Consider the following 27,613-nt stretch of genomic DNA (forward strand, 5'->3'; position numbering starts at 1 on the left):
AGTCCACCCTCCTCCAAACTGAAACAGGATGTAGATAGGGTCATGGAGGCTCTGTGTGCCAAGTTTGGTATTGATCAGTCATTGGTTCAGGGTCGCAGTGGATTCAGTAAGTGAGTGAAGGTACTGCAAGTCCCATCATCCATGGCCAACCCTCCTCCAAGCTGCAGCAGGATGTACAGCTGGCTCTCCAAGTGCAAAATAGGCAAAAGCTGGATTAGATGTTCTTCAAGAAAAGTCAAGTCACTTTCTAATGAAATTGTATTATTTTTTTATTACCTTGCAGCTCGAGAGGGGTAGAACTGTAGCAAAGTGAAACGAAGCACTATTAAAAATACATATAACAAAACCACACAGGTAAAATGCAATTTAAAATTGACTAAAGTGCCAACTATTTGCTACTTGTGCATTTATTCTATTTGTTTTGGACTGGAGACATGCAATTGGCAGAGCAATATCCCGTGAATCTTCCCCTCCCATCACACTTTGGCTTCATCCTTGCTACTATCTTTAGAGAAATGATTCAGGCTCCAAAGCCATAAAAACAATTTTGTTGGGGAGTTAATTTTCGACAAAGGCTGTGTTTCAACTTGCAAACGTGAGTAAGAAACCAAACATAGCTCTGCGCTGGGCTTTTAATTCCAGTGTTTTTAGGGTGTGTGGCCCAAAAACAAAGTGCTTCTGAGTCAGGAAAAAACACAAGCACTGATTCAAGGCAAAAAGGGGTTTGCAACCCTCAACAAGGGATTTGAGGCTGGAAAACAGAAGGCGAGCCCAGGCGAGACATTTGCCCCGGTGCCAAAATACGGGGCCCCTTCACGCTGTTTTGGGTTGAAGCCAGAAGGATGAATCATGAGCTGAGAAGCAGAATATCAGGGCATCTACACTACAGAATTTGACATGTATTGTCAAAGGCTTTCATGACCGGAATCACTGGGTTGTTGTAGGTTTTTTCGGGCTATATGGCCATGTTCTAGAGGCATTCTCTCCTGACGTTTCGCCTGCATCTATGGCAAGCATCCTCAGAGATAGTCAGGTCTGTTGGAACTAGGAAAATTGGTTTATATATCTGTGGAATGACTGAGCCCGAGCGCGGCAGGGAGCCCCGCTTTCACATTGGTGTGAGCCGCAGCGGAGAGTTCCGCAGTTCCTGGACCAAGTTTTGGGGACCAACAGATGAAATGTGCTCCATCAGCCAGCCCAAAGCCAGGAATGCCTGCAACTTTCCTTTGCTTTCCCCTCTCCTTACTTTGTATCATTCCCCTAATAAAGGTACTTGAAACTTGCAACTTTTAATCTCTCCGCTTGATACTTTTGTATCTTTCCTGACTCAAACTATAACAACACTAAAATAAACCTTTTTCCGGGCTCCGGAGAGCCGTGAGCCCGCGGGAGGCGCCTCCGGGCGCCCCCGGGACCCTGAATCTGCGTCCGTCCAAACCGCGGATACGGAAACCGCCATTTCAGACCCCCTCATCCGCGAAAAATCATAAAATGGTGGATCGCCGCCGTTTCAATTTTATATTTTTCTGCTACTAATCCTAAGCCTAACTGCTATCTCCTTTTTCTCATTTTGGGCTCCTACACCCGGGGATAAATTGGTTTTGTTTTGAGCATTTTATTTTACAGAAATCAGCTGTTTGTCAATTTGGCCGGGCTCTTCCCAGACAGTTCATTTCTCCTCAGCGGTGCTCACTCCTGCCTGGATCCAGCAACCGGGGACCCACTGCGGCCACCAGCAGGAGACCACGGGAAGGCAGCCAGGCGTGGGTCCCGGTCTCTGATCTGGGAGACATAGTTTTCCAAAGGACAGAGAAGGACACTGCCCCACCATTGCAACCCAGAAATCCTCCTTGGACTCTTTTTGCCCTCTCCTATTGACTTTCTGCCCCACGTCCCGGACTGTTTTCTGCCATATCTTTGGACACGAACCTTCAGACCAGGCTTGCCCTGAAGAGCAAGCAGCCTCCGTTTCCGCGTGCCTTCGTCAAGAGACCATGAATTTCTTCAATAATAAAAATCAACTATTTTAATAAAATTTGCTTGGGATGGGGATGGGATTGCCTTATGAAATATATGAAATGTATGTAATGAAATATCATATAGAATGTACTGTGTTTCCCCTTCTCGCCTTTCCCTTTGACCCTTGCCCCATAAAGATGTGACCTGGGGATTACTGTCTTGAGGAGGAACTCCTTTGTCCTCCTGAAACTCTTCTTGATTGTTTCATTTGCATGGACCATGCTGTTGTTTCCCCCAAACCCTAGCCCTCGGAGCAGACCAGCGAGGGGAGGGGGCCAACAGAAACTCGGAAACAAAGACTGATTAAATCACCCAGGTATTGTTGACCCCCTCGAGGTCCGATATCGAAAAAGCCTTTTCATATCTCCTCCAAATCCCATCACATGCCAGGAAACTCATTGTTCCCCTATCTGACACCCCGCCGGTGAGGACAATAGCCTCACATTCCAGCTGGCGGATGCCCTTAAACTTGTCATTTCCTCAGTCTTTGTCAGGCTTCGTCCTGCCTCCTAGCTGCCGATTGGTCCATCTTCAGAGGCGCTAGGAAGGCTCTGATTGGCCTCCCAGAGGCGGCGGAGCCCGCTGATTGGACCAGAGGCGAGGCGTGCTGCCGAGCCTCCTCCCAGCTGTTCTGCGGCCAGCCAATCAGCATGAAGCCGGCTGGCAGAGGGCGGGCGGGAATTTTGAAACTGTTTCCCTTTGTCTGAACCTTATAAAATGCTTGGAAAATTCTGTAAAATTATGCTTGTATGTGAATGATCACTACAATCGCATCCTTTTCAGCTGAATCGCAGAATAAACGCCTCGGTCACTGAACCTCTTCTGCCTCCGGTGAGATTAATTTTTAAATATTTTTGTATTCTTTGGATTGGCTTCGCTGGCCTCACCGAGGTTGAGGACCCTTTTGAACGGTCCTAAGGGATCTCTCCCGCTGGGAGACCCCCACAAAAGAGCTCGATATCATGACCAGGGTGGGACAAAGAACTCTTGTCTGTTGGAGCTAGGTGCGACTGTTTCAACTGACCACCTTCTTTGGCAGCTGACATGCCTTCAATGTTGATTGAGCTTATTGTCATGGTTGGTCCTGAAAAGGTCCGTTGGTTGTTTTGCTTGCTTGCTTGCATGATGCAAGTCGCTTCTGGTTGCTTCTGGAGTGAGAGAATCAGCTGTCTATGAAGACGTTGCCCAGGGGATGTCCGGATGTCTTGCAATCCTGCAAGGAGGCTTCTCTCATGTCCCCCATCAAGTGGCCAGATATTGGTCAAAGGACATTTAATCAACTACCAAGCTTGCAAATTTTGTGTTTTGTCTGTTTGTTTGTTTGTTTTGTTTTGTTAGAAATGTAATACAATCGTCTTGTTGCCCCTGACGTGATAAATAAATAAACTGACCACCTTGATTAGCATTTGATGGCCTGGCAGTGCCTGGGGCAATCTTTTTTTGAGAGGTGGACACAACAATTAGGTGTCCCTGATTGTTTCCTCTCTGTTGTTTTGCTGTTGTAATTTTAGAATTTTTTAAAATACTGGTTGCCAGATTTCATTCATTTTCATGGTTTCCTCCTTTCTTTTGAAATTGTCCACATGCTTCTTGTGTGTTTCAGCAGCTTCTCTGTGTAGTCTGACATGGTGGTTGTGAGAGTGGTCCAGCATTTCTGTGTTCTCAAATAATCTGCTGTGTCCAGGTTGGTTCCTCAGGTGTTCTGCTATGGCTGACTGCTCTGGTTGAAGTAGTCTGTAGTGCCTTTCATGATCCTTGATTCATGTTTTGGTGTTGCGTTTGGGGGTCCCTCTGTAGACTTGTCCACAGCTGCATGGTATACGGTAGACTCCTGCAGAAGTGAGAGGATCCCTCTTGTCCTTTGCTGAACGGAGCATTTGTTGGATTTTCTTGGTGGGTCTGTAGAATGGATATGGTTTTGCAGCACTTTAACTACCACTGATCCATGTTCTGGAATCCTAAGATTTATAGTTTGGTGAAGAACCAGCACTCCTTGGCAGAGAAGGCTGAAGACCTTGCAATGGTTCATATCGCCTTCGGGATGATATGAGCAGGATAGAAATAGCATATATAAATAAATAATAAATAATATCCTCCTCCTTTATTTACTTTTACTTTGCTTCTATGCCGCTGTTCTCAGCCCGGGGGCGACTAATATCCTCCTTCCTCCCTCCCCTTCTTCTTTCTCCTTAGTCTTCCTCCTCTTCTTCCTTTACTCCTCCATCTTCTTCCAATTCTCTTTTCACTCCTCTTCTCTTTCTTCCCCCTTCCACTCCTTTTCTTCTCTTCTTCTCCCATCCTCTTCCTCTCCTCCTCTTCCTTCTCTCCCCTCTGTTGAGTGATTTCAGCTAACCACTAAACGTGGGTTCATAGCTCGGTGTGCTCTGCTACTCCGAAAGTCAGATCAAGACATGAACCAGGTTTGAAAGCAACAAACAGAGGTTTATTCTTTCTGCCAAGAAAGGATGTCAGTACAGAGTCTGTGCTCAAAAAGTACTACCATAAGGCATACAGAGAAGCATTTTATTGACTTTCACAGCTAATCAAAATACCTGTGCCCTTCCCTGATTGGTGGGTAGCCAGCCTGGTTTGGATCCAGGCTCCGATTTGCTGGGAATTCCTCCTGATGACACTTGTTGGAGGAGTTTCCCTGGAACAGCTGTGGTTGATGAACTCAAAGTCCAAGTTTGTTTAAAGGTCTGCCCTCATGAAGGTGTAATTCCAGGAATGCAATAATTCCCATGATTAAATTAATGCCCAGTACAGGTAAACACAAACAGATAGTCACAAATGAGATTATTTGATGGAACAATGGGCAGGCTTAGACTGCAGCAGGTCTGCTGGTACATATCAGCTGATGGTTCACATCCCATCAATGGAGGCCAGGAAGTTTCTGAGGACACATTAAATGAATTTATTAATGGGGGAGAGGTTTGTTAATGGAAGGGAATTGTGGTTTACACAAACACAATAGACATCCCATCAATGAGATTTCCACTCATTAGCATGTTTCTGTCACAAGGCATAGAATCATAGAATCAAAGAGTTGGAAGAGACCTCCTGGGCCATCCAGTCCAACCCCATTCTGCCAAGAAGCAGGAATATTGCATTCAAATCACCCCTGACAGATGGCCATCCAGCCTCTGTTTAAAAGCTTCCAAAGAAGGAGCCTCCACCACACTCCTGGGGCAGAGAGTTCCACTGCTGAACGGCGCTCACAGTCAGGAAGTTCTTCCTCATGTTCAGGTGGAATCTCCTTTCTTGTAGTTCGAAGCCATTGCTCCATTGTGTCCTAGTCTCCAGGGAAGCAGAAAACACACTTGCTCCCTTCTCCATGTCTTCTTCTCTCCTAGATCACAATTCTAGATCTAGGGAAGTCATACTCCCCATGCTCTATTCCGCTTTGGTTAGACCACACCTGGAATATTGTGTCCAATTCTGGGCACCACAATTCAAGAGAGATATTGACAAGCTGGAATGTGTCCAGAGGAGAGCGACTAAAATGATCAAGGGTCTGGAGAACAAGCCCTATGAGGAACGGCTTAAGGAGCTGGGCATGTTTAGCCTGAAGAAGAGGCGATATGATAGCCATGTATAAATATGTGAGAGGAAGCCACAGGGAGGAGGGAGTGAGCTTGTTTTCTGCTTCCTTGGAGATTAGGACACGAAACAATGGCTTCAAACTACAAGAAAGGAGATTCCATCTGAACATGAGAAAGCACTTCCTGACTGTGAGAGCCGTTCAGCAGTGGAACTCTCTGCCCCGGAGTGTGGTGGAGGCTCCTTCTTTGGAAGCTTTTAAACAGAGGCTGGATGGCCATCTGTCAGGGGTGATTTGAATGCAATATTCCTGCTTCTTGGCAGAAGGGGATTGGACTGGATGATGGCCCAGGAGGTCTCCTCCAACTCTTTGATTCTATGATTCTCTTCCTCCTCCTCTTGTCCTTCCATATCCTCCTTTGATTGTAGCTTTTCCTGCATGGCAGGTGGTCAGACTAGATGGCCCATGTGGCCTCTTCCAACTCTATTATACTTTGATTCTCTGATTCTTCTCCTTCCTCCTCCTCCTGCCAAATTAGGACCGTTGGGTGCTGTTCAGATTTGAAGGATGCCTTTCTGAGACATTGCTGAAAATAGCTGGGATATGAATGAAAATTCAAGCCAAAATAAGGCTGAATTGGGACTAAAGGTTCATTAGGAGGACTATTTGGGACCATCAAACTAGGGCAACAGGAGGGAAAGGGATGGCTAAGGGCACTGGGTATATTTAGCTTGGAGAAAAGAAGGTTGAGAGGAGACGTGAGAGACATGATTCAATGGGTCAAGGCTTAGAATCATAGAATCATAGAATCAAAGAGTTGGAAGAGACCTCCTGGGCCATCCAGTCCAACCCCATTCTGCCAAGAAGCAGGAATATTGCATTCAAATCACCCCTGACAGATGGCCATCCAGCCTCTGCTTAAAAGCTTCCAAAGAAGGAGCCTCCACCACACTCCGGGGCAGAGAGTTCCACTGCTGAACGGCTCTCACAGTCAGGAAGTTCTTCCTCATGTTCAGATAGAATCTCCTCTCTTGTAGTTTGAAGCCATTGTTCCATTGCGTCCTAGTCTCCAGGGAAGCAGAAAACAAGCTTGCTCCCTCCTCCCTGTGGCTTCCTCTCACATATTTATACATGGCTATCATATCTCCTCTCAGCCTTCTCTTCTTCAGGCTAAACATGCACAGTTCCCTAAGCCGCTCCTCATAGGGCTTGTTCTCCAGACCTCATAGGGCTTGTTTTCTGCAGCTCCAGAGACTGGGAGCCAGGGATTCAATCTACAGAAAAAGAGATTCCAGTTAAACATTAGGAAGAGCTTCCTGATAATTAGAGCTGTTTGGAAGTGGAATATGCTGCCTTGGGTCCTCATGGAGACTCTTTCTCTAGAGAAGTGTTTCTCAACCTTCCTAATGCCATGACCCCTTAATGCAGTTCCTCATGTTGTGGTGATCCCCAACCATAACATTACTTTCGTTGCTACTTCATAACTGTCATTTTGCTATTGTTATGTATCGTAATGTAAATATCTGATATGCAGGATGTATCTTCATTCACTGGACCAAATTTGGCACAAATACCCGCTACATCCAAATTTGAATACTTGTGGGTTTGGTGGGGGTGCATTTTGTCATTTGGGAGTTGTAATTCCTGGGATTTAAAGTTCACCTATAAGCAAAGAGGATTCTGAACTCCACCAAGGATGGAGTTGAACCAGACTTGGCACACAGAACTCCCACGACCAACAGGAAATACTGGAAGGGTTTGGTGGGTAGGCATTGACCTTGAATTTTGGAGTTGTAGTTCACCTACATCAAGAGAGCACTGTATACTCAAATAATGATGGATCTGGACCAAACTTGACACGGATACTCAATATGTCCAAATATGAACACTGGTGGAGTTTGGGGAAATAGACCTTGGCATTTTGGAGTTGTAGTTACTAGGATGTATATTTCACCTACAATTCACCCCACTAATGACTGAATTGGGCCAAACTTCCCACATAGAACGCCCATGACCAACAGAAAATACTGTGTTTTCTGATGGTCTTTGGTGACCCCTCTGACACCCTCTCACGACCTCCCGGTTGAGAAATACTCATCTAGAGCAGTGGTTCTCAACCTTCCTAATGCCGCGACCCCTTAATATAGTTCCTCATGTTGTGGTGACCCACAACCATAACCCTAACATTATGAATTGCCATGTAAATAATGATCTGCAGGATGTATTTTCATTCACTGGAGCAAATTTGGCACAAATACCCGGTATGCCCAAATTTGAATACTGATGGGGTTGGCGGGGGATTGATTTTGTCATTTGGGAGTTGTAGTTTCTGGGATTTATAGTTAACATGTAAACAAAGAGCATTCTGAACCCCACCAACAATGGAATTGAACCAAAGTTGGCACAGAGAACTCCCATGATCAACAGAAAATACTGGAAGGGTTTGGTGGATGGGCATTGACCTTGAATTTTGGAGTTGTAGTTCACCTACATCCAGAGGGCACTGTGTACTCAAATAATGATGGATCTGGACCAAACTTGGCACAGATACTCAATATTTCCTAATATAAACACTGGTGGAGTTTGGGGGAAATAGACCTTGGCATTTTGGAGTTGTGGTGGCTGGGATTTATAGTTCACCTACAATCAAAGAGCATCTTGAACCACACTAATGACTGAAGTCGGCCAAACTTCCCACATAGAATGCCCATGACCAACAGAAAATAGACATTCCACAGATATATAAACCCATATTCCTATTTCCAACAGACCTCACAACCTCTGAGGATGCTTGCCATAGATGCAGGCGAAACGTCAGGAGAAATGCCTCTAGAACATGGCCCTATAGCCTGAAAAAAACCACAAGAACCTAGAAAATACTGTGTTTTCTGATGGTCTTTGGCAACCCCTCTGACACCCTCTCATGACCCTCCCAGGGGTCCCGACCCCCAGGTTGAGAAACACTGCTCTGGAGCAATGTTTCTCAACCTTCCTAATCCCATGACCCCTTAATGCAGTTCCTCATGTTGTGGTGACCCCCAACCATAAAATAAATGTTGTTGCGACTACCTAACTAATTTTGCTCCTGTTAGGAGCAAAATAAGCTAAAAGCAGAATTCCTTCCTTCTTTCTTTCCTTCCTTTCTTTCCGAGGACATTGAAATTGAAATTTTCAAAATTTTGACATCAAAGAAGTTAGAATGAGTCTACTGTCACCTGGTGGATGAGGCTCAAAATGCAAGGCAGTTCCTTGGGAAACTGTCATCCATAGCCAATTAGTGATTTAAAGCACTTTTCAGGGACTATGTTGAATACTTGGGGCAATATATGGGGAAGAATAGGGATCATAATAAATGGTGGCAAGATCTTGGTGGTCTGGACATACCAAGCCACCTTCCCTCTCTCCTGAGGAATCTTTACAAGGACCAAGTAGCCACAGTCAGAACTGACCGTGGAACAACAGACTGGTTCAAGATTGGGAAAGGCGTACGGCAAGGTTGTCTACTCTCCCCCAACCTATTCAACTTGTATGCAGAACGCATCATGCGAGATGCGGAGATTGATGAATGCAAGGCTGGGGTAGAAATTGCTGGAAGAAACATTAACAACATCAGATATGCAGATGATACCACTTTGATGGCCGAAAGTGAGGAGGAGCTGAGGAGCCTTCTCATCAAGGTGAAAGAAGAAAGCGCAAAAGCCGGGTTGCAGCTAAACATCAAAAAAACCAAGATTATGGCAACAAGAATGATTGACAACTGGGAAATAGAGGGAGAAAACGTGGAGGCCGTGACAGACTTTGTATTTCTAGGTGCAGAGATTACTGCAGATGCAGACTGTGGCCAGGAAATCAGAAGACGCTTCCTTCTTGGGAGGAGAGCAATCGCCCATCTCCATAAAAGAGTGAAGTAACTGGCAACAAAGATCCGCATAGTTAAAGCCATGGTATTCCCCGTAGTCACCTACGGATGGGAGCGCTGGACCAGAAGGAAGGCTGAGTGAAGGAAGAGAGATGCTTTTGAGCTGTGGTGTTGGAGGAAAGTTCTGAGAGTGCCTTGGACCACCAGAAGATCCAATCAGTCCATACTTCGGGAAAAAAAGGCCTGACTGCTCGTTGGAGGGAAGGAGGGAAGGAGATTTATTTATTTTATTTATCGTGTCAGTATCAACCACAAAATTGGAAGGAGATGAGAGGCAAAGTTGAAGTCCTTTGGCCACATCATGAGAAGAAAGGAAAGCTTGGAGAATACAATGATGCTGGGGAAAGTGGAAGGAAAAAGGAAGAGGGGCCGACCAAGGGCAAGATGGATGGATGGTATCCTTGAAGTGACTGGACTGTCCTTGAAGGAGCTGGGGGTGGCCACGGCTGACAGGGAGCTCTGGCCTGGGATGGTCCATGAAGTCACGAAGAGTCGGAAATGACTGAGTGAATGAACAACAACAAAGGGACTTTGCCTCTATCAGAATAGAGATTGTGCACCACCCCATATATTATCCATACTGAAAATTATCCACCATTCAGGGTAAATTGGAAATGTACAAAGATTCTCAATTGCAATCCAACTGCTGTCATTTCAGATTTTGCACTGAGGAATGTTTTCAGTGAATGCACTGAACATGGGTTATTAAATTAATTTTAAAGTTATACTTTCAACTCTTCAATCCCACACACACACACACACACACATACACAAAAACAGTCCATGGGGAAGAGGTTTGGGTGTCTTCGTAAACCACAACATTGTGATGCAGCAGCTCAAAAAGCCCATGCAATCCTAGGCTGCATCGATAAGAGTTTAGTGCCCAGATTGAGGAAAGTCACAATCCCATTTTACTGTGCTTTGTTGAGACCTCTTTACCTAGAATAACCCTTATCCGGGTTGTTGCATGTTTTTCATTCTGTATGGCCATATTCTAGAAGTATTCTCTCCTGACATTTCACCTGCATCTATGGCAGGCATCATAGAATCATAGAATCAAAGAGTTGGAAGAGACCTCATGGGCCATCCAGTCCAACCCCATTCTGCCAAGAAGCAGGAATATTGCATTCAAATCACCCCTGACAAATGGCCATCCAGCCTCTGCTTAAAAGCTTCCAAAGAAGGAGCCTCCACCACACTCCGGGGCAGAGAGTTCCACTGCTGAACGGCTCTCACAGTCAGGAAGTTCTTCCTAATGTTCAGATGGAATCTCCTCTGTGCTCCTGTGGCCCAGACACAGAACTCCCATGACCAACAGAAAATACTGGAAGGGTTTGGTGGGCATTGACCTTGAGTTTTGGAATTGTAGTTCACCTGCATCCAGAGAGCACTGTGGACTAAAAAAAAAGATGAATCTGGACCAAACTTGGCACAAATACTCAATATGCTCAAATATGAACACAGATGGAGTTTGCGGGAAATAGACCTTGACATTTGAGAGTTGTAGTCACTGGGATTCACAGTTCATCTACAATCAAAGAGCATTCTGAACCCCACAAACGACAGAATTGGGGCAAACTTCCCACACAGAACCCTCATGACCAACAGAAAATACTTAAGGCCATCCAGTCCAACTCCCTTCACCAGGGCAAGAAAACATAATCAAAGCCCTCCTGACAAAGGGCCATCCAGCCATTCACACACACATGTGTGTGTATATGACAGATGTACTTCTTCTTCTTAGGCGATCCCTCGTTGGACAAGTAAGATGGTCTTCCATTATGGATTTCCTTGTGGGTCCGTATGTGGCTGTGGAGCCCTATTCTTGCTCTGCATCTTCTTCCGCAGTGAGGGCATTGGGTTCCAGGTGGAAGGCGGTCCCGGTCGGGGTTGGCTTGACGCGCCTTCCTCCTGGCATGTTTCTCTCTTTCACCCTCCACTCGTGCCTCCTCAAATTCTGCAGCACTGCTGGTCACAGCTGTCCTCCAGCTGGAGCGCTCAAGGGCCAGGGCTTCCCAGCTCTCAGTGTCTATGCCAGAGTTTTTAAGGTTGGCTTTGAGCCCATCTTTAAATCTCTTTTCCTGTCCACCAACGTTCCGTTTTCCGTTCTTAAGTTCGGAGTAGAGCAACTGCTTTGGGAGACGGTTGTCAGGCATCCGGACAATGTGGCCAGCCCAGCGGAGTTGATGTTGGAGGACCATCGCTTCAATGCTGGTGGTCTTTGCTTCTTCCAGCACACTGACGTTTGTCCGCTTGTCTTCCCAGGAGATTTGCAGGATTTTCCGGAGGCAGCGCTGATGGAAACGTTCCAGGAGCTGCATGTGACGTCTGTAGACAGTCCACGTCTCACAGGCATAGAGCAGGGTTGGGAGGACAATAGCTTTATAGACAAGCACCTTGGTCTCCCTACGGATGTCCCGGTCCTCAAACACTCTCTGCTTCATTCTGGAAAATGCTGCACTTGCAGAGCTCAGGCGGTGTTGTATTTCGGCGTCGATGTTGACTTTGATGGAGAGGTGGCTGCCAAGGTAGCGGAAATGATCAACATTTTCTAATGTTACACCATTAAGCTGTATCACTGGCATTGGAGAGGGGTTGGCTGGTGCCTGCTGGAAAAGCACCTTGGTTTTTTCAATGTTCAATGACAGGCCGAGCTTCTCATATGCTTCTGTGAAGGTGTTTAGAGTGGCTTGTAGATCTTCTTCTGAATGCGCACAGACGACATTGTCATCAGCATACTGGAGTTCTATAACAGATGTTGTTGTAACCTTGGTTTTGGCTTTCAGTCTGCTGAGGTTGAATAGCTTGCCATCTGTCCGATAGTAAGAAGAAAGTATGTTGCATGTTCCAGAGTAGGCAAACCAGGCACTCTCCACATCAACACTGACAAAGAAACAGCAAGAAATGCTGTTTACCCAAAAGCATCAAGACATTGCATATATTCGAAATCAACACTTTCTCATTACTTTATTTTCCAGATCACCAGACTGGGCCACAGCAAAGCGTGGCAGGGGACGGCTAGTTATTAATAAAACTAGACAATTGAATGGAACATAATGTATTGGGAAGAGGTTTAACAGGGAAGGAGATTGTAAACACCTGTGGCTTGAGGCGGGGAGGGAGAGAGGGTGGATGAAACAGAAGCAAGAGTTGAAATCATGATTTATTGCTATTCTGTGATGTTGCATAGGGTGTGGGGATTTATTAAAGATTGCTGAGGTTTTGCAAACTGATCCATCAAGGCACTGGGGATTGGGTGCCTCATTGGCAGAGTGTGTGTGCGTGTGTTTGTGTGTCCTTCTCAATTCAGTCCAAAAAGCAGGTGTTCCCTTCTGTGGATCATTAGCCAAAGGCCGCCAGAAGTTCCCAAGGTGAGCAGAGGGCTGTTCCCTTCCATCCATAGGAACCCGATAGCGAAGACTTTGGAAGCAACCATGAAGCTCCTTCTCCAGTACCTGGGCTGCCTTGTGGCTTTCTTCTCCGCCGGGTTCCTGATCGCGGCAACCTGGACGGACTGCTGGATGGTGAACACCGACGATTCCTTGGAGGTAAAGTAATATACAATGGACAACGACAATGAAGTTATTCTATATTCTATTCTAAAATGCCAGAGAAAGCCTCTTTGGTTTCAACTCCAAACAACAACAATGTTCTTTTTTGCAGCCCTCATCTCCACTGCCAGGGAATGCAGTTTGAAACTGTGCTATATGGCAGTGCAGATGGGGACCAAGAGTGCTTTATACTATGGAATGGTGGTTCTCAACCTTCCAAATGCAACAACCCCTTCATACAGTTCCTCATGTTGTGGTGACCCCCAACCATAACATTATTTTTGTTGCTATTTCATAACTGTAATGTTGCTCCTGTTATGAATTGTAATGTAAATATCTTATCTGCAAGACGTATTTTCATTCACTGGACAAAATTTGGCACAAATATCTGATACACCCAAATTTGAAGACTGGTGGGGTTGGGGGGTGATAGATTTTGTCATTTGGGAGGTGTGGGATTTATAGTTCACATACAATCAGAGAGCATTCTGAACTCCACCAACAATGGAATTGAAACTTGGCACACAGAACTTCCACGATCAAGAGAAAATAGTGGAAGGGTTTGGTGAGCATTGACCTTGAGTTTTGGAGTTGTAGTTCACCTACATTCAGAGAGCACTGTGGACTCCAACAATGATGGATCTGGACTAAACTTGGCACGAATACTCAAAACACCCAAATATAAATACAGATAGAGACCTTGACATTTGGGAGTTGTAGTTACTGGGATTTATAGTTCACCTACAATCAAGGAGCATTCTGAACCCCACCAGCCACAGAACTGGGCAAACTTCCCACACAGAACCTCCATGACCAACAGAAAATACTGTGTTTTCTGCTGATCTTTGGTGACCCTTCTGACACCCCCTTGCAACCCCCCCCCCCCCGAGGTCCCAAAACCACATGTGAACATTGGTGGAGTTTGGGAAAAATAGACCTTGTTGGGATTTATAGTCCACCTACAATCAAAGAGCATTCTGACTCCACCAATGATGGAATTGAACCAAACTTGGCACACAGAACTCCCATGACCAACAAATACTGGGTTTGAAGGGATTGATCTTGAGTTTGGGAGTTGTAGTTCACATACATCCAGAGAGCACTGTGAACTCAAACAGTGATGGATCTGGACCAAACTTGGCACAAATACTCAATATGCCCACATGTGAACACGGGTGGAGTTTGGGAAAAATAGACCTTGCTGGGATTTATAGTCCACCTACAATCAAAGAGCATTCTGAACTCCACCAATGATGGAATTGAACCAAACTTGGCACACAGAGCTCCCATGACCGACAGAAATACTGGAAGGGTTTGGTGGGCATTGATCTTGAGTTTGGGAGTTGTAGTTCACATACATCCAGAGAGCACTGTGGACTCAAACAATGATGGATCTGGACCAAACTTGGCATGAATATTCAATATGCCCAAATGGGAACACTGGTGGAGTTTAGGGAAAATAGACCTTGACATTTGAGCGTTGTAGTTACTGGGATTTATAGTTCACCTACAATCAAAGAGCATTCTGAACTCCACCAATGATAGAATTGGGCCAAAATTCCCACACAGAACCTCCATGACCGACAGAAAACACTGTGTTTTCTGATGGTCTTTGGTGACCATTCTGAAACCCCCTCACGACCCCTTCAGGGGTCCCGACCCCCAGTTGAGAAACACTGCTATGGAATGAACACAGTTTCACACCATTTTAACTGTTTAGGGATGCATATTCACTGTTGAATTAATACAGTTATACACCAGTTATACATGTGGAGTCCACAACATTTGGAGGAGAGCAAAACACAGACCACCTACTACAATGTGGTCTGAGCCCTGCCACACAATGGAGGACCTTCTTACAGTGACACCAGAGGCACTCAGAGTGGCCAGCTTCCATTCAAAGGAAATCTAGTATAATGGCAAGTTTTCAACTTCATTTGGTTTCTTTTAAATATATTATAACCGTATTCCCAACTCACTTCTGACATGATAAATATAAAACATCACCACATTCACTGCCATGGCTAAATGCAGTGGGATCCCAGGATTTGTAGTTTGGTGAGGCACCAACACTCTTGGGCATTGAAGGCAAAAGGCTTTTCTGGTTTAGAAACTGTCCCAAAATCTAAGAATCTCTTATTTCTGGCTTTTAAATTGTTATAATCTGATGTCTGTGAACTGTTTAATTTTAACTTCATGTTGTGTAACATTTGGTGTCATAACTTAATTTTTGTAATTTTCTGTTTAAATTTTTATTGTTATTGTCTTTTGATATTGGCATGGAATGTTTGCCTTTGTTTGTTGGAGATAGGGTGGGATATAAATAAAGTTTATGGGGAGATTTTTTTTGTCCTGTCAGAAACGACTTGAGAAACTGCAAGTCGCTTCTGGTGTGAGAGAATTGGCCGTCTGCAAGGACGTTGCCCAGGGGAAGCCCAGATGATTTGATGTTTTTATCATCCTTGTGGGAGGCTTCTCTCATGTCCCCGTATGAGGAGCTGGAGCTGATAATGGGAGCTCATCTGCCTCTCTCCGGATTCGAACCTTCAGTCCTGCCGGCACAGGGATTTAACTCACTGCGCCACCGGGGGCTCCATATGGGGAGATAGGGTGGGATATAAATAAAGATTGTTATTATAATTATTTTACTGACACAAAACCACAATATGTCACAGCAAACGAGATCTATATGCTGGATTTCGTATCACAAAATCACAAGTCAAACACTTCCTAAGCGTCGAGGACTGTGTGATGTATTTTTGAATGATGTGTGCACATCCAAGTCAGGAGGCCTTTTGCAGTTGACAGATTTTTCTTCAATGTGACTTCTTCTTCTTCTCTTTCTCCTCCTCCTCCTCCTCCTTTAAAACACAACAAGATCTATTTAATTCATATCAAAAGCATTGCATAAATTAGTATAAAACTGATAAAAATAGAAGGAGCGCAGGTGGCTAAATATCTTTTGACCAAAAACTGGCAACAGCAATGGCATTGTCTGTAGCCTTCAACAATTCTTCCTCTGTACATGAGGCAGGGTGCAGTGGACAAGCATACAGATGTGGAATTGTCTGTTCCGCTCCACAGTCACACAAGGTGTGGGATTCTTTTAGGTAATGCCATTTGGCCAGATTGTCTTTTGATCTGCCCACTCCATGCAGTGGCCAGATGACCTTGGAGGTGTCTATGGACAATGCCGGCTCGTTGGTTTAGAAATGGAGATCAGCACCACCATAGTGGACAAATGCAACAAGAGGAGTTCACAGCAAAGAAGGTCACTCTGTTGGCTGCTGTATTGGATCAGACATTGGACCCTTCCCAAGTGTCTAAGACTGTGTGATATATCAGCCAATAATGCTGTTTTGTTGTTTTGTTGGTGGCCTTGGCCTTTGTAAGCCGCATCGAGTCCTTTGGGAGATTTTGCGGGATATAAATAAAGATAATAATAATAATAATAATAATAATAATGCGTGCAGATCCCAGTAAGGTGGCCTTTTGCAACTGGCAGATAGTAATTTTGTCAGCACCAATTCTGTTTAAGTGCAGGCCAAGGTTTTTAGGCACTGCACCCAGTGTGCCGATCACCACTGGGACCCCCTTGACTGACTTTTGCTAGAGTCTTTGCAGTTCAGTCTTTAAACCCTCATATCGTGTCTGCTTTTCCAGTCGTTTCTCTTCAATCCTGCTGTCACCTGGGACTGCAACATCAACAATTCATACTTTGTTTTTTTAACACAATTGTGATGTCAGGAGTATTGTGCTCTAAAACTCTCAGTCTATTATTATTATTATTATTATTATTATTATTATTTGAAACACAACAAGATGGGTCCACAGAGGACAAGATCACTCTGCTGGCTGTTATATTGGATCACACGTTGGACACTTTAATTATTTATTATTATTATTATTATTATTATTGACACAAAAGTACAGTATGTCACAGCAAACAAGATCTATATGCTGGATTTTGTATCACAAAATTGTTGTTGTTGTTGTTGTTGTTGTTGAGGAATGCAACCTGTTCCAAGCAGTGTCACTGTTGGTAACTATGTGTTTGGCTGTTTCTTTCAAAGGTTTTGTCACCCTCTTTGAGCCTCTTTTTCCCACTGGGAACCAAAATTGTTTGTTTTTCACTCCAGTTGCAGGTCTTGATGCCTTATGATCTCTTTAATCTTTCTCTCCTCCTCTTTCCTCATCTCCTTCTCCATCTCTTTCCCCTATTTTGTCCTCTTCTCTTTCTCTCCTTCTCCTTCTTCATCCTGCTTCTCCTCTTCCTTCCTTCCTTTCTCTTCTTTTCCTTTTTTTCTTCCTCTCCCATTGCTGCCTCGCCTTCCTTCTTCTCCATCAGTGGAGAAACCCCACTGAACTCAGGGTGCAATGAAAGTGGGGCCAAACCGCATCGATTTGTAGAATGACTGCAGTTTGATGCCACTTTAACTGCTTTGACTCAATGCTACAAAATCCTGGGAGGAAGAGGTCCTTCACCTTCCTGCTTCGTGCAAGTTCTTCACCAACCTCCAAGTCCCAGAATTCCGTATCATTGAGCAATGGCCATTAAAGTGATGCCAGGCTGCAGTAATTGCAAGGTGAAGATGTGCCTTGAGATAAGTAAAAACATAATCCTGGTGTGCAATAAGTTTTGGGAAAGGCATGAAGCAAATTCCTCGTGAGCGATGCAGCCATTGATGTGACGGTTTGAGAGGGGAAAAAGACAAGTTCTTAATCCTCGTTCACTCTTATTTCCTCCTCCTTCCTTCTCTCTTCCCTTCTTTCTCTTTCTCTGCCAGGGAGACTCGCAACCTTGTTTTCTGTTGGAACAAACCGGCCCTTTCTCCTCTTTCTCTTTCTCTCTTCCAGGGAACACGGCTCATTAGGCCCAGCGGGATGTTTAGAGGGGCAATGAGCCGTGGAGGTGAGGGAAGGGACTTAATCCGTCAGGTATTAACCCTGGGTGAATGCATGCCCTGAACGGGAGCAGGTGAAGCGTGGATCATGACAAGGGACCCGTTCCTGGAGGTGCCTTTGACCCACGGAGGCAAGGTTACCAAAATCCCCAGGCTGTTCCATGGGATGATTTATGGCCATTTCTCCAAAGAGAGCTTGTTCTTCCGCCTGCCTCTTGCTGGGCTGGGTTTGCTTTTTGCAGTCCTGGGCAAAGCTGAAAAGGACTCAAGCTGACATTGGAGGAAATTAACTTCTGCCAACTACAACTCCCAAGCCATGGAGTTGTAGTTTTACAAGGTTTTGGCTCTACAATGTCCAGGAGTCCATAGTATGGAGAGTAATAGTGGTGCCACACTGCATTGATTCCGCAGTGCAGATGCACCCTAAGGCAATGTGGCATTTCCTGGTTGCAACTTTGCAAGCTCCACAAGAGAGATTGGGATCATAGAATCATAGAATCATAGAATCAAAGAGTTGGAAGAGACCTCATGGGCCATCCAGTCCAACCCCATTCTGCCAAGAAGCAGGAATATTGCATTCAAATCACCCCTGACAGATGGCCATCCAGCCTCTGCTTAAAAGCTTCCAAAGAAGGAGCCTCCACCACATTCCGGGGCAGAGAGTTCCACTGCTGAACGGCGCTCACAGTCAGGAAGTTCTTCCTCATGTTCAGATGGAATCTCCTCTCTTGTAGTTTGAAGCCATTGTTCCATTGTGTCCTAGTCTCCAAGGAAGCAGAGAACAAGCTTGCTCCCTCCTCCCTGTGGCTTCCTCTCACATATTTATACATGGCTATCATATCTCCTCTCAGCCTTCTCTTCTTCAGGCTAAACGTGCCCAGCTCCTTAAGCCGCTCCTCATAGGGCTTGTTCTCCAGACCCTTGATCCTTTGAGTCGCCCTCCTCTGGACACATTCCAGCTTGTCAATATCTCTCTTGAATTGTGGTGCCCAGAATTGGACACAATATTCCAGGTGTGGTCTAACCAAAGCAGAATAGAGCATGGGGAGCATGACTTCCTTAGATCTAGACACTAGGCTCCTATTGATGCAGGCCAAAATCCCATTGGCTTTTTTTGCCGCCACATCACATTGTTGGCTCATGTTTAACTTGTTGTCCACGAGGACTCCAAGATCTTTTTCACACGTACTGCTCTCGAGCCAGGCGTCACCCATTCTGTATCTTTGCATTTCATTTTTTCTGCCAAAGTGGAGTATCTTGCATTTGTCACTGTTGAACTTCATTTTGTTAGTTTTGGCCCATCTCTCTAATCTGTCAAGATCGTTTTGAATTCTGCTCCTGTCCTCTGGACTGGGATGTATTTTTCCATTGTGGTGCAAACAACGCAGGCCCTCTATTTGTTGTCGAGCAATTTAGAATGGCTGTGGATAGCCCCAAGTCATTGTGGGTTGTTGTTGTTCATTCGTTCAGTCATTCCCAACTCTTCGTGACCTCATGGACCATCCCACGCCAGAGCTCCCTGTTGGCAGTCACCACCCCCAGCTCCTTCAAGGTCAATCCAGTCACTTTAAGGATGCCATCCATCCATCTTGCCCTTGGTCGGCCCCTCTTCCTTTTTCCCTCCATTTTCCCCAGAATTTTTCCATCGTGGGTTGCCTGGTGAGAAAGAGAAGCCAATATTACAGAATAAATCTCACCAAGTTGAAGAGAAAGCCATCAAGATTTTTTTAATGTCATTCCAGTTGGAAAGGATGACAATTACAGTAATCTGCCAACAAAATCGACATGCCCACTGGGCAAAAATATACAGTATTTATTAGGCCTGGGTAACAACGGAAAAATTTGTTTCTAAAATCGATTCGTTTTTTGGTTTTTTTTGCGTTTCGATATTTAAAAGAATTCCGAAATTCTTTTTAAAAAAAGTTCGATATTTACGAAATTTCGTAAATGGTAAAAAAATTACAAAACAATAACGAAACAATAACGAAACAATAACGAATTGATTCGTTAATGGCGGACGCGACCGCGCAATACGCTAAAAAACCTCCAAATGGGACAGGGGGAACTTCTGAAGCTTCCCTCTCCCTCTGTTGTTGACTGTTGGTGTGATATTATAATTTTTTTTCACTAATTAAACAAAAAACAACTATAAAACTTGCCCCAGACATGCGGAAATAATAACGAAACGACCTCAAACCAATAACGAAACGAATACATAACGAAATACGAAGCATTTACAAAACGAATTGAAAAATTCGTTTCGTTTTTAAGTTGCTCCAGAATGGTTCGTTATCGCTTCGTTAACAAAAAAAATAACGAATTTTTAACGAATTACGAATTAACGAAATGAAACCGCCCAGCCCTAGTATTTATAGTTTTCAGGTTCAAGAGGTTTCCATGCCCACCCATCTCCCTCCCTTCTGAGCTGGCTTTGTTATGATAGGCTGTGACATCAGCAAGCCAGCAGGAGAGCCAATGGTGGCCTGAACCCTGCTTTAGCCTCTCAGCCAATGAGGTGGAAGGGAGACAGGCAATAGGGAAACAACGAAGAAGTGTCTAATTGACTGGATTGCCAGTGTTTGCTAAATGACTGGGTGATGACCTTTAAGCTCTCAAGCCTAGCCAAGATTATTGCTTGATTTTTTTTTTTTGGATTAATGTCTTGATCTAGCCCCTAGTGGCTATGTCCTTTGTTTTTATAGTCCTGAGATATGGAGTTCATTGATGAAGTTTGAGACTAGTGTCGGCCAGTGGGTTTGGCACAATGAAAAAAGGCTGTGGTGAAATCCTAATTCCTCGTGGACAGGAAGACACCCTTTGTGTTGGGTGATTAAAATGTCCATAGATCCTATCACTCCAGGTGGTCTGGCCTTGCCCTTCGAGGCCTGGTTTTGATAAGAGCCATTTATTTATTGTCCATGCAAGTGGGCTTGGTGAAACTTTTTGTTAAGGGATTACCAGTTCGGTGATTGAGGAAGGACTTCCTGAGCCATGAGAGTTGCTGGTCTTATGAAACAGTGCTTTTCCTTCATATTTTCATATAAACATACATACACATGGGGGATGGGGAATGGGGGAAGGGAATATACAAGGAATTCATAGGAAGAGAGAGGGAATCATGCAGAGTCCAAGGGAAAGTCACGTCAGCTCCTCAAAGTCCATAAACATTTATAAATTTTGGGTTACAAGGGCATTGCCATGTGGGGCCATGGGGCCATGGAAAAAGCCTTAGGTTCCCACATGGGGGAAGGATAGGGGATTGAGGGATCATTCCAGCCTGGTGTCCTTGGGAAAATTATGAAATCCCTGATTTTGAGCTATCTTTTACAGAGTCCTGGGGGGGGGGGGGTCACCTCAGATCTCATATTGATTTGCCCCTTTAGTACATAGAGGTGGGTTGTCAGGCACATGGCAACTGCGCATTGTGCCTCTTTTCAATGGCACCCAAAGCATCCCTTGTTGGTGCATATCTTTTCCTTTCTCTTTCTTCCTCTTTGTGGCGGTGATAATATATCAACGTTGAAAGGTTTAAGTCCTTGCATATAGAACTACTCATTTGTTGCACTATCATATACCATGCTAAATGAATTGCAGCATTATGCAACGGAATGTAAGTCTATATCCCATTGAGATGCACACAATGCACTCATTTCGGTGTGGGTCTGCATAGTACAATAGCACCAGCTGTGCACCTTCTGCAACCTTGGACTAAGCATGGCTGTTCTGTACAGAACCAAAATGTCCAACTGTTTTAGTATGGGAGCTTCGCTGTGCGTGAAATACCAACAAGATCTTTATAGTTTCATCCTTGTTGTAGAGATAGTATGTGTATAGTTTGATAATAATAATGAGGACAACAATAACAATAACGTTTGCTTCAAGCAGACAAGAGTTCTTTCTCCCACCCTGGACATTATTCCACAGATATATAAACCTCATTCACTTGCCTAGTTTCCAGCAGACCTCACAAACTCTGAGGATGCCTGCCATAGATGGCTACCAGTATTAAAAAAACTCTAAAAGTACAACAGCAAAAGAACAGAGAGGAAACAATCAAGGACATCTATTCACCTCTCAACAAAAGATTGCCCCAGGCACTGCCAGGCCATCAAATGCTAATCAAGGTGGTCAGTTGAAACATTCACACCTAGTTCCAACAGACAAGAGTTCTTTGTCCCACCCTAGTCATTCCACAGATATATAAACCCTTTTTTCTAGTTCCAACAGACCTCACTACCTCTGAGGATGCTTGCCATAGATGCAGGCGAAACATCAGGAGGGAATGCTTCTGGAGCATGGCCATACAGCCCGGAAAACTCACAGCAACCCAGTGATTCCGGCTGTGAAATCCTTGAACAACACAATAACAAAAGATCTGGAAGACATCCAGATGTCTTTGAGGGAGCTGGATGTATTTAGCCTGAGAGAAGAGGACATGAAGGATAGTGTTCTCTGAAAATCCAGACCCTAGAAGTTGGATTCCTGAAGACAGGGTCTGGCTGGATGCCCTCTTGATGCCCCACTTGAAATCCTCTGCTAGGAAGCCTCGCCTGGCTTTACTCCTTCCTCACAACATACAATGGGCACAAGTCACCAGAACGTCCTCATCAGCCAAGCTACTGGGTTCAATGATAGTACTGTAATGTGGATAAGAATCAGTGAGATGGCAAGCCAGTTATCCAAAGACACAATGCTTAGCCAGTAGAAGAGGAGGCTGAGAGGAGATATGATCACCATGTTTAAATATTTGAAAGGCTATCATCAGGAAGCGGGAGCAAGCTTGTTTTCTGCTGCCCTGGAAACTAGGATTCCTGAAATGTAGGAAACGGCATTCCTGAACCATGTTGTTGTTGTTGCTATTATTATTTGAAATGCAACAAGATTAGTACACAGCAAACAAGCTCACTCTGCTGGCTGTTGTATTGGATCAGACATCGGACACTTCCCAAGTGTCTAGGACTGTGTGATGTATTGGCGAATAATGTGTGCAAATCCCAGTAAGGTGGCCTTTTGCAGCTGGCAAATGGTAATCTTGTCAGCGCCAATTCTGTTTAGGTGCAGGCCAAGGTCTTGAGGCACTGCACCCAGTGTGCCCATCACCACTGGGACCACCTTGACTAGCTTGTGCCAGAGTCTTTGCAGTTAGATCTTTAAATCCTCATATCGTGTCATCTTTTCCAGTTGTTTCTCTTCAATCCTGCTGTCGCCTGGGATTGCCACATCGACGAGCTATACTTGGTTTTTTAACACAATCGTGAGGTCAGGATTCTTGTGCTCCAGAACTCTGTCTGTCTGAATTCAGAAATCCCAGAGTAGTTTGACATGTTCATTCTCTGTAACATTTTTCAGGCTTGTGATCCCACCAGTTCTTTGTCACAGGCAGATGGTGTTTGTGGCACAAGTTGCAATGAATCATCTGAGCAACGGTGTTGTGCCTCTGCTTGGAGTCTGTCTGTGTGATCTTCTTGCAGCAGCATCAGAAGTGGCTGAGTCTCACAAAAACATTGTCAGCGAGCAGTCATTAATATAAGTAATAATACTGGAATGAATAATATCCAGGAACAGTAGACAGTTTGATAGTGTACAGTTCTTTAGTCATTGTTAGCAGTCACTTGCATGTATCAACAAGTTCGACCTTTGATGCAAAATGTACTTGGTTGTCCACTGGATGATCCTAACTGCCAGTGAGTTTTTTCGGTGTCTGAAGAAATTGCAATTATCTGGAAAAGAATGAGCAATAACTAGCCAGATTGGTTACTGAGAGACAGACGTGTCTTCCATTATTGATTCAAATGCTGACTTATATATAAGTCTCAGATTGTGAGACAACTTAAGTAATGAAATTTACTGGATTAACTTTTGTCCTGTTATAATCTCAGGTTGGCCTTCTTCACAGGGTCTGTTATAAGGTCAGAATTGGGTGCAAGACAGAAGAACCATAGTCCACCCAATGTACCTGTTTGGATGCGGGAAAGGCCAAATGTGGGTGCAAATAAAATAGTAAGATTGAGGGGAGCACACACCTTCTTTCGCCAGTTTTCTCTTCTGCTCTGCATTGTCTTTTTACAGCATTCCCTCTTTGCCTTTTGCACTTGAAGAAGTTTGCTACTATTAACTTCCCTCAATGTTGGTTCTTGACTGTCTTTCCCATCATCTGCTAGGGCATGTTTCTCTTCTTCTTCCACCATTTGTTTCCCTTGCAGAAGCCCTCTTCTCTCTGCCTCCTGATTTTCTGGGCAGGTCAAGTCTGTCGACATCACTACGCGGGTATCATGAGTAGTGGATTGTCATCAGTTTTCTTGTTTTTCTGTCCAGATCATCCAGTTCTGCTTGTGTCCAGTTCACAATTATGTGATGATGGAGATGGCACCGGTGTTGAGAGCCTTGATTGAATTCCCGCCATTTAATTTGCTCTTCAAAATCTTTCAGACCTTTTAGACATATTCTTTGCTGAGATGAGACATGATGGGGGCCATGGATAAATGTGAGAGGAAGTCATGAGGAGGGAGCAAGCTTGTATTCTGCTATCCTGGAGATTAGGACGCAATGGAACAATGTCTTCAAACTACAGAAACGAAAGGAGGTTCCTTCTGAACATTTGGAAGAACCTCCTCACTGTGAGAGCCATGCAGCAGTGGAACTCTCTACCCCGAAATGTGGTGGAGGCTCCTTCTTTGGAGGCTTTTAAACATAGGCTGGATGGCCATCTGTTGGTGGTGCTTTGAACGGGATTGTCCTGCTTCTTGGCAGAATGCAGTTGGACTGGATGGCTCATGAGGTCTCTTCCAACTCTATGATTTTATGACCACATTTTTCACATGCCTATGCTTCGTCTTCTTGTTGTTGTTGATAGGATGAATACGTACATGTCCCATGGATGGTAGGCACAGGCAGAGATTACATATACAAAAATATATGCCAAATTGTTTAACTGATTTATTGTACGTTTTGTATTAATGTTAGTTGTGTGCAATTTGTATAATAATTTATTTATCTATATAAACAAAAATCTAATGTGTGTTTATGGGATTAACATAACTCAAAACCACTGGGTGATTTGACACCAAATTTGGACATAATTCACCTCTCAGGCCAACGAGTGACCATCACTCATAAAACACTGGAAAGCACAGCGGAAGCAAAATGACGCCACAGCACATGTGAAAAAACAACTTCCTCTGGCAAACAACACATACAATAGCATATCCACATTCTCTTCCGGACTACAGTTCCCAGCATCCCTTAGACCAGGCCCTTTAGGAGAGGAGGATGCTCCAAATGCACGGCTTCCAAGCTGCAAGCTTTCTTCTCCTTGGATTTCTTGGAGAGCATCCAAATCCCTATTTCCCATTTCCTATTCCTGGACTGCAACTCCCAGCAATCCTCCAGATAGATAGATTAGAAAGAAATAGATAGGTAGGTAGATAGATAGATAGATAGATAGATAGATAGATAGATCAGGAAGACTGCTGGGAGTTGCAGTCCAGGAATAGGTAGAGAAGCAAGAAAGGGGAGAAAGAGGAAGGGAAAGAAAAGGGAAGGGAAGAGGAAGAAGGAAGGACAGAATGAAAGAAAAAAGGGGAAGGAAGGAAGAAAAGAGGGAAGGAAGGAAGGAGAGAAAGAAAGGAGGAGAGAAAGAGCGAGGGAAGGTTAGCCACAGCAACGTGTGATGGGTACAGCTTTTGTTGTTCATTTGTTCAGTTGTTTCCAACTCTTCGTGACCTCTTGGACCAGCCCACGCCAGAGCTCCCTGTCAGCCGTCACCACCCCCAGCTTCTTCAAGGTCAACCCAGTCACTTCAAAGATACCATCCATCCTCCTTGCCTTGGGTCAGCCCCTCTTCTGTTTTCCTTCCACTTTCCCCAGCATCATTGTCTTCTCTAGGCTTTGCTGTCTCCTCATGATGTGGCATTCAAAGTACTTCAACTTTGTCTCTAGTCTCCTTCCCTCCAGTGAGCAGCCAGGCTTTATTTCCTGGAGGATGGACTGGTTGGATCTTCTCGCAGTCCAAGGCACTCTCAGAACTTTCCTCCAACACCACAGATCAAAAGCATCTCTCTTCCTTCGCTCAGCCTTCCCTATGGTCCAGCTAGTTTATCTATATAAATAAAAATGTAATGTTCGTTTGAGGGATTAAGAGAACTCAAAAACCACTGGACGAATTGACACCCAATTTGGACATAATTCACCTCTCAGGCCAGCGAGTGACCATCACTCATAAAAACACTGAAAAACACAGCGGAAGAGACTTAAAAAGCCAAAAAAGCAAAAAAGACACCATAGTGCATGTGAAAAAACAACTCCCTCTGGCAAACAAAACACACAATAGCATATCCACACTCTCTTCCGGATTATAGTTCCCGGCATCGCCTAAACCAAGGCCTTTAGAAGAGGAGGATGCTCCAAATGCACTGCTTCCGATGCAAGCTTTCTTCTCCTTGGATTTCTTGGAGAGCATCCCAATCCTGGCATATTTCCAATTTGCTATTCCTGGACTGCAACTCCCAGCAATCCTCCAGATAGATAGATTACATAGAGATAGGCAGATAGGTAGGTTGATGGATCAGGAGGACTGCTGGAAGTTGCAGTCCAAGAATAGGTAGAGAACGAAGAAAGGGGAGAAAGAGGAAGGGAAAGAAAAGGGAAGGAAGGGAAGAGGAAGAGAAGGAAGGAAGGAGAGAATGAAAAAAAAAGGGGAAGGAAGGAAGAAAAGAGGGAAGGAAGGAAGGAAGGAAGGAAGGAGAGAAAGAAAGGAGGAGAGAAAGAGCGAGGGAAGGTTAGCCACAGCAACGTGTGATGGGTACAGCTTTTGTTGTTCATTCGTTCAGTTGTTTCCAACTCTTCGTGACCTCTTGGATCAGTCCACGCCAGAGCTCCCTGTCAGCCGTCACCTCCCCCAGCTCCTTCAAGGTCAACCCAGTCACTTCAAAGATACCATCCATCCTCCTTGCCTTGGGTCAGCCCCTCTTCTGTTTTACTTCCATTTTCCCCAGCATCATTGTCTTCTCCAGGCTTTGCTGTCTCCTCATGATGTGGCCAAAGTACTTCCACTTTGTCTCTATTCTCCTTCCCTCCCGTGAGCAGTCGGGCTTTATTTCCTGGAGGATGGACTGGTGGGATCTTCTCGCAGTCCAAGGCACTCTCAGCACTTTCCTCCAACACCACAGTTCAAAAGCACCTCTCTTCCTTCGCTCAGCCTTCCCTAAGGTCCAGCTCTCACATCCGTAGGTGACTACAGGGAAGACCATGGCTTTGACTAGGCAATGGATCTTGGTTGCCAGTCTGATGTCTCCACTCTTCACTATTTTATTGAGACTAGATATTGCTCTCCTCCCAAGAAGGAAGCGTCTTCTGATTTGACATTCTGGTTGTACAATTGGTGAGGAGTTCGTGTTAGAACAATGTTGTTGTTGTTCATTCGTTCAGTCGTCTCCGACTCTTCGTGACCTCATGGACCAGCCCACGCCAGCACTCCCTGTCGGCTGTCACCACCCCCAGCTCCTTCAAGGTCAGTCCAGTCACTTCAAGGATGCCATCCATCCATCTTGCTCTTGGTCGGCCCCTCTTCCTTTTGCATTCCACTTTCACCAGCATCATTGTCTTCTCTAGGCTTTGCTGTCTCCTCATGATGTGGCCAAAGGACTTCAACTTTGTCTCTCGTCTCCTTCCCTCCAGTGAG

The 27,613-nt window shown here is 44.8% G+C and overlaps 1 protein-coding gene across 1 annotated transcript in view; it reads left to right on the plus strand.

Annotated features, from left to right (window-relative positions):
* Positions 1 to 12,904: 12,904 nt before the first annotated feature.
* The window catches only part of CLDN16 (claudin 16), a 32,588-nt gene continuing 17,879 nt past the window's right edge, over positions 12,905 to 27,613 (plus strand). Inside the window, exon 1 of the mRNA XM_060766755.2 lies at positions 12,905 to 13,027. Coding sequence (XP_060622738.2) covers positions 12,914 to 13,027 — 114 coding nt within the window. The 5' untranslated portion in view covers positions 12,905 to 12,913. The remainder of the gene's footprint in view (positions 13,028 to 27,613) is intronic.

Source organism: Anolis sagrei, chromosome 3 (genome assembly GCF_037176765.1).
Source record: "Anolis sagrei isolate rAnoSag1 chromosome 3, rAnoSag1.mat, whole genome shotgun sequence".
NCBI lineage: Eukaryota > Metazoa > Chordata > Lepidosauria > Squamata > Dactyloidae > Anolis > Anolis sagrei.